General features: G+C 43.9%; 2 protein-coding genes across 4 annotated transcripts in view; both read right to left on the minus strand.

Annotated features, from left to right (window-relative positions):
* On the minus strand, positions 1 to 13,778 carry LOC124110827 (solute carrier family 15 member 4-like). Of its 3 annotated transcripts, XM_048386922.1 has the most exons (11): positions 13,550 to 13,778; positions 11,554 to 11,652; positions 10,728 to 10,813; positions 10,387 to 10,526; positions 8,675 to 8,844; positions 7,472 to 7,647; positions 6,726 to 6,912; positions 4,360 to 4,560; positions 3,355 to 3,489; positions 180 to 316; positions 1 to 149 (listed from the first exon to the last, which is right to left on the minus strand). In XM_048386922.1, exons 1-11 carry the CDS (start codon positions 13,770 to 13,772, stop codon positions 78 to 80), a joined length of 1,626 nt encoding a protein of 541 aa, XP_048242879.1. In that variant the 5' UTR covers positions 13,773 to 13,778; the 3' UTR covers positions 1 to 77. The 3 variants fall into 3 exon arrangements, with proteins under 3 accessions (XP_048242879.1, XP_046326220.2, XP_046326221.2); XM_046470264.2 differs by having other exon boundaries at positions 1 to 316; XM_046470265.2 differs by lacking the exon at positions 3,355 to 3,489 and having other exon boundaries at positions 1 to 316.
* LOC124110829 (TNF receptor-associated factor 6-like) overlaps positions 10,264 to 15,088 on the minus strand; it is a 21,461-nt gene continuing 16,636 nt past the window's right edge. Inside the window, exon 11 of the transcript XR_006857336.2 lies at positions 10,264 to 10,275. The gene's annotated coding sequence lies outside the window, so the exon portion shown is untranslated. The remainder of the gene's footprint in view (positions 10,276 to 15,088) is intronic.

Genomic DNA, 15,088 nt, shown 5'->3' on the forward strand with positions numbered 1-15,088 from the left:
AGTTTAATGCTAAGTCATCACTGCGCCGGAATCTGAATCAGATTTATTGTTGACACTCACTTACAAACGCAGAAAAGTCAAGTCGTATCGGATGGTTTTCCCGTCGTCACCCGAGCCCCCTCTTCCGTCTGATCTTCAGCGTCACTCACCTCGGCGTCACTCTCCTCGGCGTCACTCACCTCGGTGGGGAGAGGGGTGTATGTGTATCGGCGAGCTACGAACACGAAACTGATGAAGTTGACGAGCATCATGCCGCCCAACAGGAAGAACAAATACTCTGCCTTTCCGTTATTGATGTCGTCGGGAAACCAGGGATCTGGAGAGGCAAGTATCAGTATACAAACATTTGTACATACACACGGCATCACATACACACGGCATCACATACACACGGCATCACATACACACGGCATCACATACACCACCGGCATCACGTACACCACCGGCATCACATACACACGGCATCACATACACACGGCATCACATACACACGGCATCACATACACCCCCGGCATCACATACACCCCCGGCATCACCTACACACGGCATCACATACACCCCCGGCATCACATACACACGGCATCACATACACACGGCATCACATACACCCCCGGCATCACATACACACGGCATCACATACACACGGCATCACATACACACGGCATCACATACACACGGCATCACATACACCCCCGGCATCACATACACACGGCATCACATACACACGGCATCACATACACACGGCATCACATACACCCCCGGCATCACATACACACGGCATCACATACACACGGCATCACATACACCCCCGGCATCACATACACACGGCATCACATACACACGGCATCACATACACACGGCATCACGTACACCACCGGCATCACGTACACCACCGGCATCACGTACACCCCCGGCATCACATACACACGGCATCACATACACACGGCATCACATACACACGGCATCACATACACACGGCATCACATACACACGGCATCACATACACCCCCGGCATCACGTACACCCCCGGCATCACATACACACGGCATCACATACACACGGCATCACATACACACGGCATCACATACACACGGCATCACATACACACGGCATCACATACACACGGCATCACATACACCCCCGGCATCAGGTAAACCACCGGCATCACATACACACGGCATCACATACACACGGCATCACATACACACGGCATCACATACAACCCCGGACCCGTCAAGATCCGGGGTACAATGGATCTTCAGCAACCCATGCTTGTCGTAAGAGGCGACTAACGGGATAGGGTGGTCGCTGACTTGGTTGATGCACGTCATCGTATCCCAAATGCTTGGATCGATGCTCATGATGTCAATCACTGGATTGTCTGGTCCAGATTCGATTAATTAAAGACCACCGTCATATAGCTGGAATATTGCTGAGTGCGGCGTGAAACAAAATACAAATTTAAAAAAAAATAAATCACATACACCCCACACTAAAACCCGGGTCCTCCTTTAGAAAGTGACGTTAACGTCATTGTGACGTGACTAGCGTTACGATAGCTTTGTGCCAGTCAGCTCCTGTCTGATAAATGATAGCTGGTTGATATTGGGAGCACTGACAGCTCATTTACAGAATGCTGTCATAGAGTTGGAATATTGCAGCGTCAAACAGCAAACAAACAAAACTCAAGAAAGGCTTATAACAATGGCTGACCTAAGGAGGTCACTGGAGGCCTGTGTTCATTTTTAGCCAGTTGTGAAAAGTGGATAATAGTCCCTTTAGGAGATAGAAAACTACTGTTTTTTGAAATTTGATGTAGTCCAACTATTGAGTAGAAACCTCTTATATTAATTTGTAACCGAGTGCTATCTTAGAACATTCCGAAAAATGGTCAGAGATAGTTATATATGTAACGAATACTACTAAAGCTGAACATTAAAATACGCATAGTCTTGACGAGTTCAAAATAAGTGTTCAAAACACATTTTTTTCAAAAAGAGGTTGACAAATAGCTCTCCAAACTTAGTCCAATGAAAGATGTTTTAGTTTCATCGCAACCTGCTATGCACTGTTTGAGCTCACCAATTCATTTCTTGGAAATCAGCGAGACAAGTCAATTCTTTGAAATCGAATATGCCATTTCCTATTGTAGAGGTGACAAATAGTTTTCAAAAAAGTTATACGAATATATTCCTCCAACAAACTTTATGAATTAACATTCTACTATTTATTTTACATGTGTAAGTCTCATCAATCTCATTAAAATCAGATCTAAGGTCTCGCTGCCGCTAAACAAAGATCTGAGGACATCCCATTACGGGTCACGTCAGAGCGACCTTTCATCCGACCAATCAAAGCGTCGCTTACCAGATGATGAAAGTGACAGTCGGAATGTGAAAGGCCCCAATACACTGGTTCGTGTATGTTTTTATTAACTGTGCGTGTTCTGAAGTGATTTTCATCATGTTTGATAAGCTGGTGATAAAGTGCCTACCCCTTTGACCTCGGTGATGGGGCGTCACTTGTTATTTGTTTACAAGTGAGTTTTCGTGGTCTTTCGAAGTGTTTTTCGATGGACTTTCAGTCCTCTCCTGCTAATTCCTAGAGTTGGTGGTTGATGGTGATGGCAATTAATATCGATCACAAAAAGTTTTGTAAACAGTATGTTGTCATGAATGAGGTTTTTTAAAACACTTTCTTATGTTATGTTTTACTTTCATTATCGCACGTTTTAGTGGGGAAATTACCTGTTGGCCACCAAACATGTCCATAAGAGTTTCATAGACGTATTCATTTGTATGCAAAAGATATGCCTGGGCTAAAACTGTCAGTTTCTATATCTGAATCTTATCATCGGGGGCTCGAAACGAACTCCTCAAACCTCAAAATTGTCGCCAAAATCATCCGATGTGACACGTACCATATTTCCTCTATTAAACAATGGGCCGTCTATTAACTTCACGGGAGGCGTTGTTTGTATTAGAAGCCCCACGTCTATTAGAGGAAATATTGATACGGTATACAGTTCAGATCGGTGATCGGCAGTCACTTTTTATGGATTGATATGATCGATACACACGTTTTTTGTGTGTGAAAACTCTAATATATATAAAAGTGGTTTCTTTTGCAAAAGGAAACCTCTTTTTAACCATTAGGATTCAAGCATTCTTCAATGGCATGGCAGAATGACTATTAGTCTCCAGAATGTATCTCTTTGGTCATGAATGAATTATCTTTGTGGGTATTTATATCTCTCCTTTTGTCCACAGTTGCTCGAGGTAAAACAACATTGTCAACTGTTCCTATTGTTCTAATGATGTTAATAAATCAAACAAACACTGCACGACAACTTACCATCTTTCGTGGCAACTTCAACTATTTTAAGAATGGCCGATGAAAGAAAGTTGCCTAGTCCCCAGGTCATCAGAAACAACCCTGTGAGGAGCCCCTGCATTGAAGGGGGCGCTTGTGTAAACGCGAACTCTAAACCTAGGAAAACATATGGTAAGATGTTAAAGCTGTAATGATAGAACATGGCATTTCAATGAGACCACACTGAAGTCTTAACATGAAGCGGAACATATTACTATATTCATGTCATTGAGATTCCTGTTATGCTGCCCCCATGTGAGCTTGTGTGTGCTGTGAATGTGTACCAAGAGGCTAAGGTGTGCCTGGTTCAGATTATTGTTTCTTAGCAATATTCGAGCTATACCACGGCGGTCTGTAAATAATCGAATCTAGTGAGTTGGATTTAACGCCGCCTTTAACAGTATTCCAGTATCCGGCGTGTCAGGTTAATGTGGGAGGAAAGACCGAAGTGATGCAGGTCTCGGTGAATCCCACGATCACGGGTATGGTGCTGACAAACCTAGAAACATAATCAGGGCGAACCGGGATTCGAACCCAGAATCATAGGTTTCTGGTGACCCCAAGGGACCCAACTCTTCACAGCGAATCGCGGCACCATAGACGACTGGGACACCCGTGCCCCCAAATCGAATTTAGATCATACAAATCAGCGATTGATATTAAGAGCAACTATCCTCCACGTTGGGCGTAGGCTGACACGCAATGAAGCCAGTGACTGAGCCTGACCACCTGATCCAGGAAGTCGCCTCTTACAGGCATGGGTTGTCGGGACCAGTCCTTACCAGGAGTCACCACACACACTTACTTACTTTATACCCTTGGCGCAAAACAATATTCATTCACTTCGCTTGACAAGTGGTTTTCTCGGTCCAGACTCGACCAAAAAGCAGACCATCATGATGTAGCGTGAATTTTACCGGTTGCAACGTGATGCCCCAATCATTCACACTTCACGTTTGCTCTCTGTTCTTTTTTAATACGACCCACCTGTAATGCTGGCAAACACTTCACTTGCTCCCACAAATGCAAACTGAGGCACCTGCACAAGCACAGACATGGACGATGCGTTGAACTTCTCATCCCCAAGCACCTGGATGACGGCGCCACGACCTGACATGACCTGCTTCCGGTACACCTCCACTACCCCCGCCGTCACCACGGAACCCCCCACCAGCAGGAGGCCCACTCCTGTTGGGGAAGAAAAGGGGGAGGCAGTGACATCTTGTTTAATCTCCACACGAACATCAGACAAATTTGAAAGGCCAAATATGTGGAGAGTTTTTTGGCACTCGGAATGTTTATAGCTCAAAATATGAAACAGACGAGGCAGATTGACTGGTCTCTTCAATTTCTAGTTCAGGTAGCTAAATCAGAGGTCGGGAATCGGCTATTTGATGGTTATTGAACGATATCAGATCATTGATATACCTGAAGCTCAAGTTTAAAAGTTTGGCCAAATTACCTTGTTTGAACTTTGCAAATCTCTGATTAGTATGGGGGCGGTCGGGTAGCCTAGTGGTTAAAGCGTTCGCTCGTCACGCCGAAGACCCGGGCTCGAATCCCGACATGGGTACAATGTGTGAAGCCCATTTCTGGTGTCCCCCGCCGTGATATTGCTGGAATATTGCTAAAGGCGGCGTAAAACCAAACTCACTCACTCTGATTAGTATGCATAAAGAAACTGATTAGCAAGAACGGAAGTCCATTGGTGCCCATGAGGATGCCCACTTCTTGCCTAAATGTCTTACTTCAAAATTGTACATAGATGTCATCCATGTGGTAGTCCATGGATCCACTTGTCTCAAATAATTTCTGTGAATTATATAGAAAGCCCCCCGCCCACTCCCCCTCTTGGTGTATAAAGGACCATGGTTAATCTTTGAGACAGGGGTTTGGTGGTGAATTTGCTGGACCCGGCAATATATACTGAACCAAATTAAAAACTTCACAATCCCAAAATTTTAACATTTATCATTGTGGGCCCTTATTGTGTATTTAAACAGTAATGGCCACGTATTGTCTTCAGATAACACCAGTTTTTGTGCAGGTGAATCGATCAAAATCATGTGCACAGCACTATAGTGGCAAAAGTGGCCAACACCGCACGTGTTTTCTGCCACACTTGTTAGCAGTCATTAACAAAAAAAGAAAAACACAAGAAAACAAAAGTCTTTACGGCCATTTGTCATGCCACGCCTTTCAAATGTGCAACATGAACGTGCAATCGGCATGTTGCACACTGGAACGTCAGTAGCTGAAGTCGCAAGGACGATGGGTTGTAGTCGACGGACTGTTTATGATTTACAGACGCGTCTACAGCAAACGGGTACCACCGCTGATCGCCCTCGGCCAGGTCGACCACGTGTGACGTCACATGCAGAGGCTCGTCAGATTGTCTTACGTCACCTCCGTAACCGATTTTTGACGGCTACATCAACCAGAAATGAACTGTTTAGGGGTAGACTGAGTGCGCAAACTGTTCGAAACCGTCTTAGAACTGCTCACCTTCAAGCACGACGGCCATACTGCGGGCCGATTCTGACTCAATTACACAGACGTCAACGTCAATTGTGGGCACAGCGACACTTACGAATTGGAATCAAGTCGTCTTCAGTGAGGAATCCCGATTTAATCTTCGATTTGCTGATGGTAGGGCGAGGGTGTGAAGGCGCCGTCATGAACGTTACGCCCAGTGATGTGTACAGGAAGTTGACAGTTTCGAGGCGGAAGTGTCATGGTGTAGGGTGCTTTCTGTGGCAATGCACGTTCCAGGCCTCTTGTCATCCGTGGCAACCTCAACGCTGCTGCTTACCGCGACCAGGTAATGGCACCAGAACTTCTGCCTTTTATGGCAGCACATGGACACGACAATGCCAGACCACACACAGCAATTTTGTCAAGGAATTTCCTTCAGAATGCGGGAGTCAACGTCATGGACTGGCCGTCAAGGTCTCCCCACCTCAATCCCATCGAATACGTCTGGGATGCTCTTGGCAGAAGTCTGCGCACTCTCCAGAACCAACCACAGAATTTGCAAGATCTTTGCACCAGTTCTTGGTATATTTCTCTTTGTACGGACTTTTATGGAGCTTTGGAATCCAGTACGAAAGAGGAAAGGACATACTTTCAGGTTCTTGAGTCAAGACAAAAGTTGATAATACTGATTTATAGTTTTGGCAAATTTCTTCCTCAAGTAGGATATTGACCTTATATGTGGCATTATTTCATTTCTACCTCAGGACAAGTTCTTTATTCTCACCAATACATTTGTTATTTAGATATAAATATTTTCGACATCAATGCTGTGTTTCTTATATACCGACCTAAATGGTTATTGTTAATTTTTTCCTCACCCATTCTCTGCAGCTGTTTGAGGGGATGGCCCAACCTTCTGAAGAGCGGGTATATCACTCGGTCTACGAGGGGGATGAACACGAGGATGATGAGGATGTCAAAGATGGCAAGCATGGCGGCGGGGATTTTGACGTCACCAATTTTAATGTTCAGCCTCTCTGATTGCAAGAAGAAGGTCGACTGCATCTATATGTTAGAAAACAAACATAGTGTCACGCTGTTCAGTAACGTAATATTCAACCAATATATTTGTAGAGAGTTTGGTACGTTTATGTGAAGTGATTGTGAGTGGCAGCAATCGACAGAAACGCTCGTAAAAGGATTTTAAGAGGAAGTCTGATCAGAGTTATCGTCCCTGGTAGAAGTGAACAAACATGGCAAGCTGGATCGTTCGAGAAGTTCATGATGAGACAAGACGAGGGTTATTTGATGCTTACTTGCGTCTCATCTACTTGCCAAGTACGGATTACATATTTATATGAAAACACCGAATCCCTGCCACCTTCCAATACAACTCCAGACTCAACAACACACATATGACTGTTTTCAGACATTCGACAGTGAAACATTCACAAGATTCCTGGGTGCACTTAGAGATATTGAAGGGCCTGCTAATCACTGCTTCTGCAGCTTTTTTTACCCATACGATTGTCTTTTATAATCTTGTCCATTAACCCGTGTGTTTAAATATACTTTGTTAATGGCTCATTCTGATATTAGGATATTATAAGAGGTTTGTACTTACCTGTGAGTATATGACCCAGTAGAAGATCATGAGTAGATACACAGGTATGACTCTCAGCACACTGACAGCGCCATCTACAGTGACGTCATCATACGGTCCACCTTTCGTCTTCCTCACCTTGTCGAAATGTCCGCATCCTTTACGCCACACACTGAACACAGCAGTCAGCACACTCTCTGAAACAAAGCATCAGTGTGAGCGAGTATGTGAGTGAGTACATGAGTGAGTTGTTGGTTATGTATGTCAGTGGATGAGTTGGGGAATAAGTGAACGAGTGGACAGTTATCAGTCTTATCTATCTATCTTACTATGTGGAATCACTTCTGTTGACCAGGTGTTGATGGACAAAGGAACCTGATCTCGGAGGATAGTAGAACGTCAGGTCAGCTCAGTTCGAGACTCATTGCTAAAGTGTTAAAAAGCCTCCCGGGAACTGACGGTAGGACAAGCTGGTCTTCAACTGCGGAGAATCTCCGAGAGTAAATTTAGCACTGGACACTCTCCGATAGGGGAATCTTTCACTCCACGCGGCTAGCCAAGGCTATTAACAGACTCATTCCGTTCTTACGGATTAGCATTTCAACCATCAGAAATACAATACCATCATAATGTGGAGCAGAGTTTGCACTTAATGAACATGTGTTTTATACAATATCGATTAATTACACACCGCCGCCATATAGCTGGAATATTGCTGAGTGCGGCGTTAAACAACAAACATCACATCATCATTTTATATACAATGAAGGCCAAAGTAGTTATTGAGTTTCAATCTATTAGGTAATTAAACACAACATGTGAATTTAACATTGAACACACATAAGTCATAACAATACAAGGGGGCTGTCCCTCAATCTGAATCTCGTCACAATAACAAACAAAATCAAAAACACCTAATATTCCGAAGAAAAATAGAAAATTGCAAGATCATTGCAAGCACTATTATAAAACGAATTGTACTGTTGAAATTACTCTTTGGCCGATGACATACTATTCTACTTTAGTTTTGAGACTATTTGTCTATTTTCAGCCAGCACTTTAGAACATACAATGTCTTTTCTGAGAAAGAAGAATCCATGCAGTTGTTTGAACCAACACATTAAATTTCTGATCTTTCCAGTGAACCATTCCTCTGTGTTTGATTGTTTAAAGAGATATGACAGTCACGTACAGCCACTAACTAACTGTCTGTGTGGTACTGACCTGCTGGTGGTGTGTGACGGTACGTCCCCTTGGCCAGGACAAAAACTGCAAGGGCTAGACTCATGCTGAAGAAGGGGACAGATAGCCCCCAGACCCAGCTGTTGTTCTGTTGTAGGTAGGCCACGCCAGAGAAGGCGACCAGAGCTCCAGCATTGATGAACCAGTAGAACCTGTGGGAGGACCACATTGTGAAGCACCATTGGGATAAACATACACGTGGGGTGCTGTATCTGGTCTTCTGCCATTTTGATCACAACTTGAAAATCGAAGCATATGCCAAATAATGGGCCTAAAGAAAAGAGGGACTTGTTGATGGACTTTCAGTGTGGGTTCAGTCAATGCGGGCTGTTGGCATTTGTAAAACAGATAAAGAGGAAACCGAATTGGAACAAACCCTTTGTCCGTGCCAGCTGTCTTCCAAGGTCTGATTACTCCACATGAAAAGTTTGTATTAGTTCCCACTGACAAGGCCTCAGATAACATCAACGTTATGTGTAAGCATCACCACACAAATTATTTGTTTTAAAACTTGTAAGTATAAGTGACTCATCAAATAATGCCATATATGAGGAAGAAGTCTCCCCAAACCATGCATTAGTTTGGTCAACTTGTCTATTCCTCTTTTGTACTGGATTCCAAAGCTCTGTAAAAATTTGTATCAAGAGAGAGAACTTGCTGGGTCCAACAAATGTACCACCAAACCCCTGACTCAAAGATTAACCATACTCCTTAACACGATCAAGAAAGTATTGGAGATAAGTGGAATTAATTGTAGGACTTGCTTGAAGTTTTGCAATCTTAGAAATGAAGAAAGTTCATTTCTGTCAAAACATTTGATTTTTCAACTTTGTTACACCACTTTCCCACACCTCAAACTTTACATCAATGAAAAATTTGAGGGTAAGACAATTAGGCAAGAAAGAAGTAGGCATCCCCACGGGCACCAAATGGGCTCCTCTTCTTGCTGATTTGTTTCTTTATGCATATAAATCGGAATTTCTTCTCGGATTGGCAAAATAAGAACAAGAAGTTTAACTTAAGCTTCAGGTATATCGATGATCTGATGTCGTTCAATTACCATCAAATAGCCAATTCCCTTTCATTGATTTACCCAACCGAACTAGAATGAAAAGAAATCAGAGACCGCCTCATTATTTACATATTCAGATCTATGCATAAAGATGCAGAGTGACAAAACACCCTCCACAAGACTGTATGACAATGACATCATTTTTCCAATAGTCAACTTTTGAGCAATATTCCAGCGGCTTCAGCCTTTGGTTTCACATCTTTTGAGGTACAATCGAGCAAACTCTTTCTGCGAAAGTTTCAAAGAGCGTCACACGACTCTTGCTCAAAAGTTGTTTGATCAAAGTTACAACAACCAAGGCCTCAGTAAAGCTTTCAAAAAGGTTTAGAGTAGACATGTGGGCATTTCCAAATTTGAAGAATCATTGACCAAAATGATGTCCCATGTAGCTCCCTATTTTGACTTGTACCATGTGTTCCCGTTTTTTCTCTCAGGTGAATAATTGACTTTGCATGTGTTTGTGATGGGTGCCCCCGGTGGAGCAGGATACGCTCACCTTTACGCGACGCTCCTGGTATCATTACTGTTTGATAGTTATTCATACACAGATGCTCTTGATATGGTCGGAATCGTACAATCGACCCTGATTTAGGAGAGATTTCTTAGCAGTAACATAATTTACCAGTTAAAGAAGGACTGCACGGCCTGCTCGCCCAGCCCCTGCACCTGCTGCGCCCCGAAGGCTCCGATATTCGCCCTGATGCCACCAGTGCCGAGAGCAACAAACACCAGGCCTCCCAGGAAGTAGACACGTCTCGCCTCCTGGGGATACAACACTCAGTAAACCAAGGGCTAATCCACTTTGTAGGCCAACATAGAACAAGAAGTTTCCGACTCAATGCATGGAGCCGTATCTGGAATGCCAGATCTTACTGATCGAAGCTGTTTAAAAAGTAAACATTCTGTATTACTGAATTTCCGGCAAACCCAACCCACCCGTAAAATCCTTTCTCTTACTCTTACCACTGTCATGTCCAGGGCAGATCCATCCTCTGACCTGCCGAACACATCCTTATAATCCACGGAAGAGACAGGAATCATCACAAGACCTGTACAGACACAGTGCAACACATCAACATTGTCACAATGACAGGACAGTCAGAAAACTCAAGACAAGAGCAGGTTCCAAACAACCGTGCTGGTCGTCAGATGTTACTTGATAGATCGGATGGTCTGGCTTGGTGTCTTGGTTGTGTTTATCATTATATCAGTCACTGGACTGTATGGTCCAGTCTGGATTATTTACAGCTGGAATTTTGTGAGTGTGGAAATTAATAACAAATAAACAAACATGGCACAGACACTTACATAGAGAATGGCATGTAAGCATGTAAACTCGTTACTTGGGGTCTTAATGCATCATGCCACTCCTAAACTCATCACAGCACAGCACAGCACAGCACAGCACAGCACAGAACTTTCTGCATTCCGTGTGGACGCACGGGGGGCCAGTCATCAAATGTGCCGAAATTCGCTGAGCAGAGTTGCATCCCTTAGCCGTACCAGAATCCTACATTCATGGATTCGTCCTGATAATGATGCTTAGAATATTAGGACCATACACATGTATGTCAAAGACATATTGTGATGACGTTATATAACTCCGCCAATACAACACATTGTCAATCGCCACTACACAGTGTCATATCTGTACGGCTTTTCGCCCTGTGAATACCAACACCCAAATTCACCACGGTATATAGTCATGCGTTTTAATTCTTTGTTACCTGGCCTGTGATTAGCAAACAGTGGAGTGACCAGGGAGTGCCACGTGATCTGGGTATCTCACCTATCAGGTAGATGAGGCCAGCCCCAAGGATCGTGTTGTACCGACCCGCCAACGAGTCCGCGATGTAGCCCCCCGCCACGTTGATGAACAGGACTGTCCCTACACACAGAGTGCAGGAATGACATATTAGTGGAACAGAGGTCAGCACACCCGTCTGACAACACTACACAGTTCTATAATATAAAAATGAACGCCTAAAACGTTTGACTGCGACTTGCTTTAGACCCGTGAAGATCCGGGTCAGAACGGGTCTTCAGCTCAATCTCGTTTTCCTATTTGTTTTTTTGTCCGTCATTGGATCTTCTGGTCCATGGATCGATCACGTGCTTTGTTTGTTTACAAGCCGCCGTCGCCAGGCAGGAGTACTGCTGTGCTGCGTCAGGCAACAAACACTTAATACTATTTGCTTCATGCAGATTGTGTGAGTGGCGGGTTCTGCCGGTAGGGCAGGACATGCTTACCATTTTCACGAACTGACTTTCAGTGATCCATTCTTATTATTTTCACCGCTGTTTTAACTTTTACGCTCAATGGAATATGTTTCTATTTATCATCTGGCGTTGATGTTGTATACATGTAGTTAGACCACTGATGTATAACTCTTGTAAGTGTACCTTAATCCATCTTTCAAGCCTACACCACAACCGGGCTACCCTAAAGATCCGGGTTAGAATAGGTCTTCAGCAACCCCTGCTTGCCGTAAAAGGCGACTATGCTTGTCGTAAGAGGCGTCTAACGGGACCAGGTGGTCAGGCTTGCTGACTTGGTTGATACATCGCATCGTATCCCAATTACGTGGATCGATGCTCATGATGTCAATCACTGGATTGTCTTGTTCAGACTCGATTATTTACAGACCGCCGTCATATAGCTGGAATATTGCTGAGTGCGGCGTTAAACAAGAGACAAACAAACAAAACGACTTGCTGTAACACACGTGCACCATGTCTAAAACATGACTCTCTATAAACATTCATATCTCGAAGTAACCAATGGTTGATGGTTTACGTTGTCAAAACTCTGGCTGTCAGGATATTTGCAAATTCTTACTACGTCGTACAAACGACTCCGGAAAGGGTTTTGTCGCGTTCAACCCAACGTCAAATCAGATCCGTCTACCCACACGTGTCACACGGGTGGCTCGGAGGGGGAGTGTTTAGCATACACTGGTCATGGGTTCGAATCCATGATTCATCGTGGTCATAATGTCCCAGATCGTTGTCGCGCATTTTGGTTTCTTTTTAGTTTCTTTACATCATGCATTCCAGTCACTAGAGATATGTGTCATATATTTAGCTTGAGAATATTTAGCTTGTCCACGACCAGAGAATAAGCAGTCTCGATTTATCTGCCGAAACAGATTCTATTGGGCGTAAAAGACTACATAGGGGTGAAACTTATATGAATGGATGTGAATTATGTGCTACATGTTTATCCCATCGAATGAACTGACAAAACTGCACGATATTTTCATGAGTAGCCCATTTGAAATGTCAATGTTTTCATGTCGAGAAAAAGTAATTCAGTTCTATTTATGCGTATTTATCAGAACATAAAGGTCAGGTGGGGTGAGGTGCACTTATATAGCGACGTGCATGCACGTGTATGTGTGTGTGGCTGCTTGTACTAGTCCGGACTGATGCCGATTTTATAGAGCTAGCCCGCTGAGATACCATGCCGCAGTTTAACATGAATACCCAACTCAGACACAGTATACTGACTCCGACCCGACTAGTAATTATTTTAGCCTCTTAATGCGAAACGCCAGTCAGGGTAACAACAAGTACCATTTTAAAGTCTTTGGGTATGACGCGGAAGGGAATAGAACCCCGGACCTTCCGCTCTGGGGCGGACGCTCTACCACTAGACCACAGAGGCGGTCATCAGGACATGAGTACACAATTCACACAACGTGTACATTTGGTGAAATGTGTGTCATATACGTTAATTTGACACCAGTTTCAGTATTTCCAACAAGGAAGATATTACAAGATACCCGAGAAGACAAGGCTGATGGTGGCTGCCTCGGGGCTGCTGTAGTTGAGGACGCTGGTGCAGAAGAGGATGAGGTTAGCCATGACGCTGTAGTACGTCATCTGTTCACACAGGTTACACACCAGAACAGCCATCACCCCATACATCTTCCTGGGCCCGAGTTGCATTTTGGGAGATCCCGGCAATTTGCTGAGTGAGTTCTCAGAAGACATGGCGGCCGCCATCTTGTTCTGGTCCTCTATCTGGAGGTAGTGAGTCGGAACATATCAACGTAAATATGTTGACCTTCTCATGTAAACAGTTATCACTTGCAAACCTCGTGAAGGGTAGAGATTATTGTCATGTAGATTTACAGTAGATAAACAAATGCAAATGGGATCAGATTTGACTTGAGTAGGCCAAGTCATTATTCAATGCCAGAGTAGGTCCTCCGTCTCTCCCCAGCTCCAAATCATTTCCCCTTGCGCATTCTTGTATTGTATACATGCTATGTAATGTTTCGTGTGTTTGTTTGTTTGTTGTTTAACCCCGAACTCAGCAATGTTCCAGCTATATGACGGCGGTCTGTAAATAATCGAGTCTGGGCCAGACAACCCAGTGATTGATATCATGAGCATCGATCCACGCAACTGGGATACGATGACATGCATCAACCTAGTCAGCGAGCCTGACCACACGAACCCGTTAGTCGCCTCTTACGACAAGCATGTGTTGCTGAAGACCTAACGCGAATCTTCACGGGTGGCTATGTAATGTATTTATGACAGTTACATTGCCAGAGTGCAATATAATCAAAGCTATGTTGTGCACATCCACACCACATTTATATATAATAGATCATAAGGCTTATATGATTAATATATAAGTGGTAAAAGCATGATTATTCAAATTTGATTAAAATATTTTTCAATAAATGCAAAATGAGGTCATTTAGGCCATTAACAGGAGACCACTGCTGTCACGTGGTTTGTCGTGATCGGTGTGACGCGTTCAGTATCTGTGGGCGATGTCATCCTGTCGGACGCTGATTCCATTCCGTGTGAGATGAGACTGCTGATATAGTTGAGGAGATCCGAGGAATCACAATAGCTGACCTCTAAGCATTCCTTCAATAATTCGTGGGAATTATCAGGTTCATATATGCTGGTAAATATTAACAGTGGGTGTCGAGATAGCCTAGTGCTTAAAGCTTTTGCTCGTCACGCCGAAGACCCGCGTTCGATTCCCCACATGGGTACAATGTGAGAAGTCCATTTCTGGTGTCCCCCGCCGTGATATTGCTGGAATATTGCTAAAAGCGGCGTTAACTATACTCACTCACTAATATTAACAGAAAATTAAACAACTACAAACGTAAAGTTGTGAGGTGAGGTGAGGTGAGGTGAAATGGGGTTTAACGTCGCGGCCAAGATTATTGCACTAAGTGTGTGTGTGGCTGCTTGTACTAGTCCGGACTGATGCCGATTTATAGTGCTAGCTCACTGAGATACCATGCCGCAGTTTAACATGAATACCCCACTCAGACACAGTATACTGACTC

The sequence above is a fragment of the Haliotis rufescens genome, unplaced genomic scaffold (genome assembly GCF_023055435.1).
Source record: "Haliotis rufescens isolate VD_foot unplaced genomic scaffold, xgHalRufe1.0.p SCAF_62, whole genome shotgun sequence".
NCBI lineage: Eukaryota > Metazoa > Mollusca > Gastropoda > Lepetellida > Haliotidae > Haliotis > Haliotis rufescens.

Excerpts from the sequence above, each read along its gene's own strand:
- LOC124110827 (XM_046470264.2), bottom strand. The coding sequence starts at position 13,772 with ATGGCGGCCGCCATGTCTTCTGAGAACTCACTCAGCAAATTGCCGGGA. Across the intron at positions 10,527-10,727 it reads CTGCCCTGGACATGACAGTG|GAGGCGAGACGTGTCTACTT; the intron begins GTAAGAGTAAGA and ends TTGTATCCCCAG. Across the intron at positions 317-3,354 it reads TGAAGTTGCCACGAAAGATG|ATCCCTGGTTTCCCGACGAC; the intron begins GTAAGTTGTCGT and ends TTGCCTCTCCAG.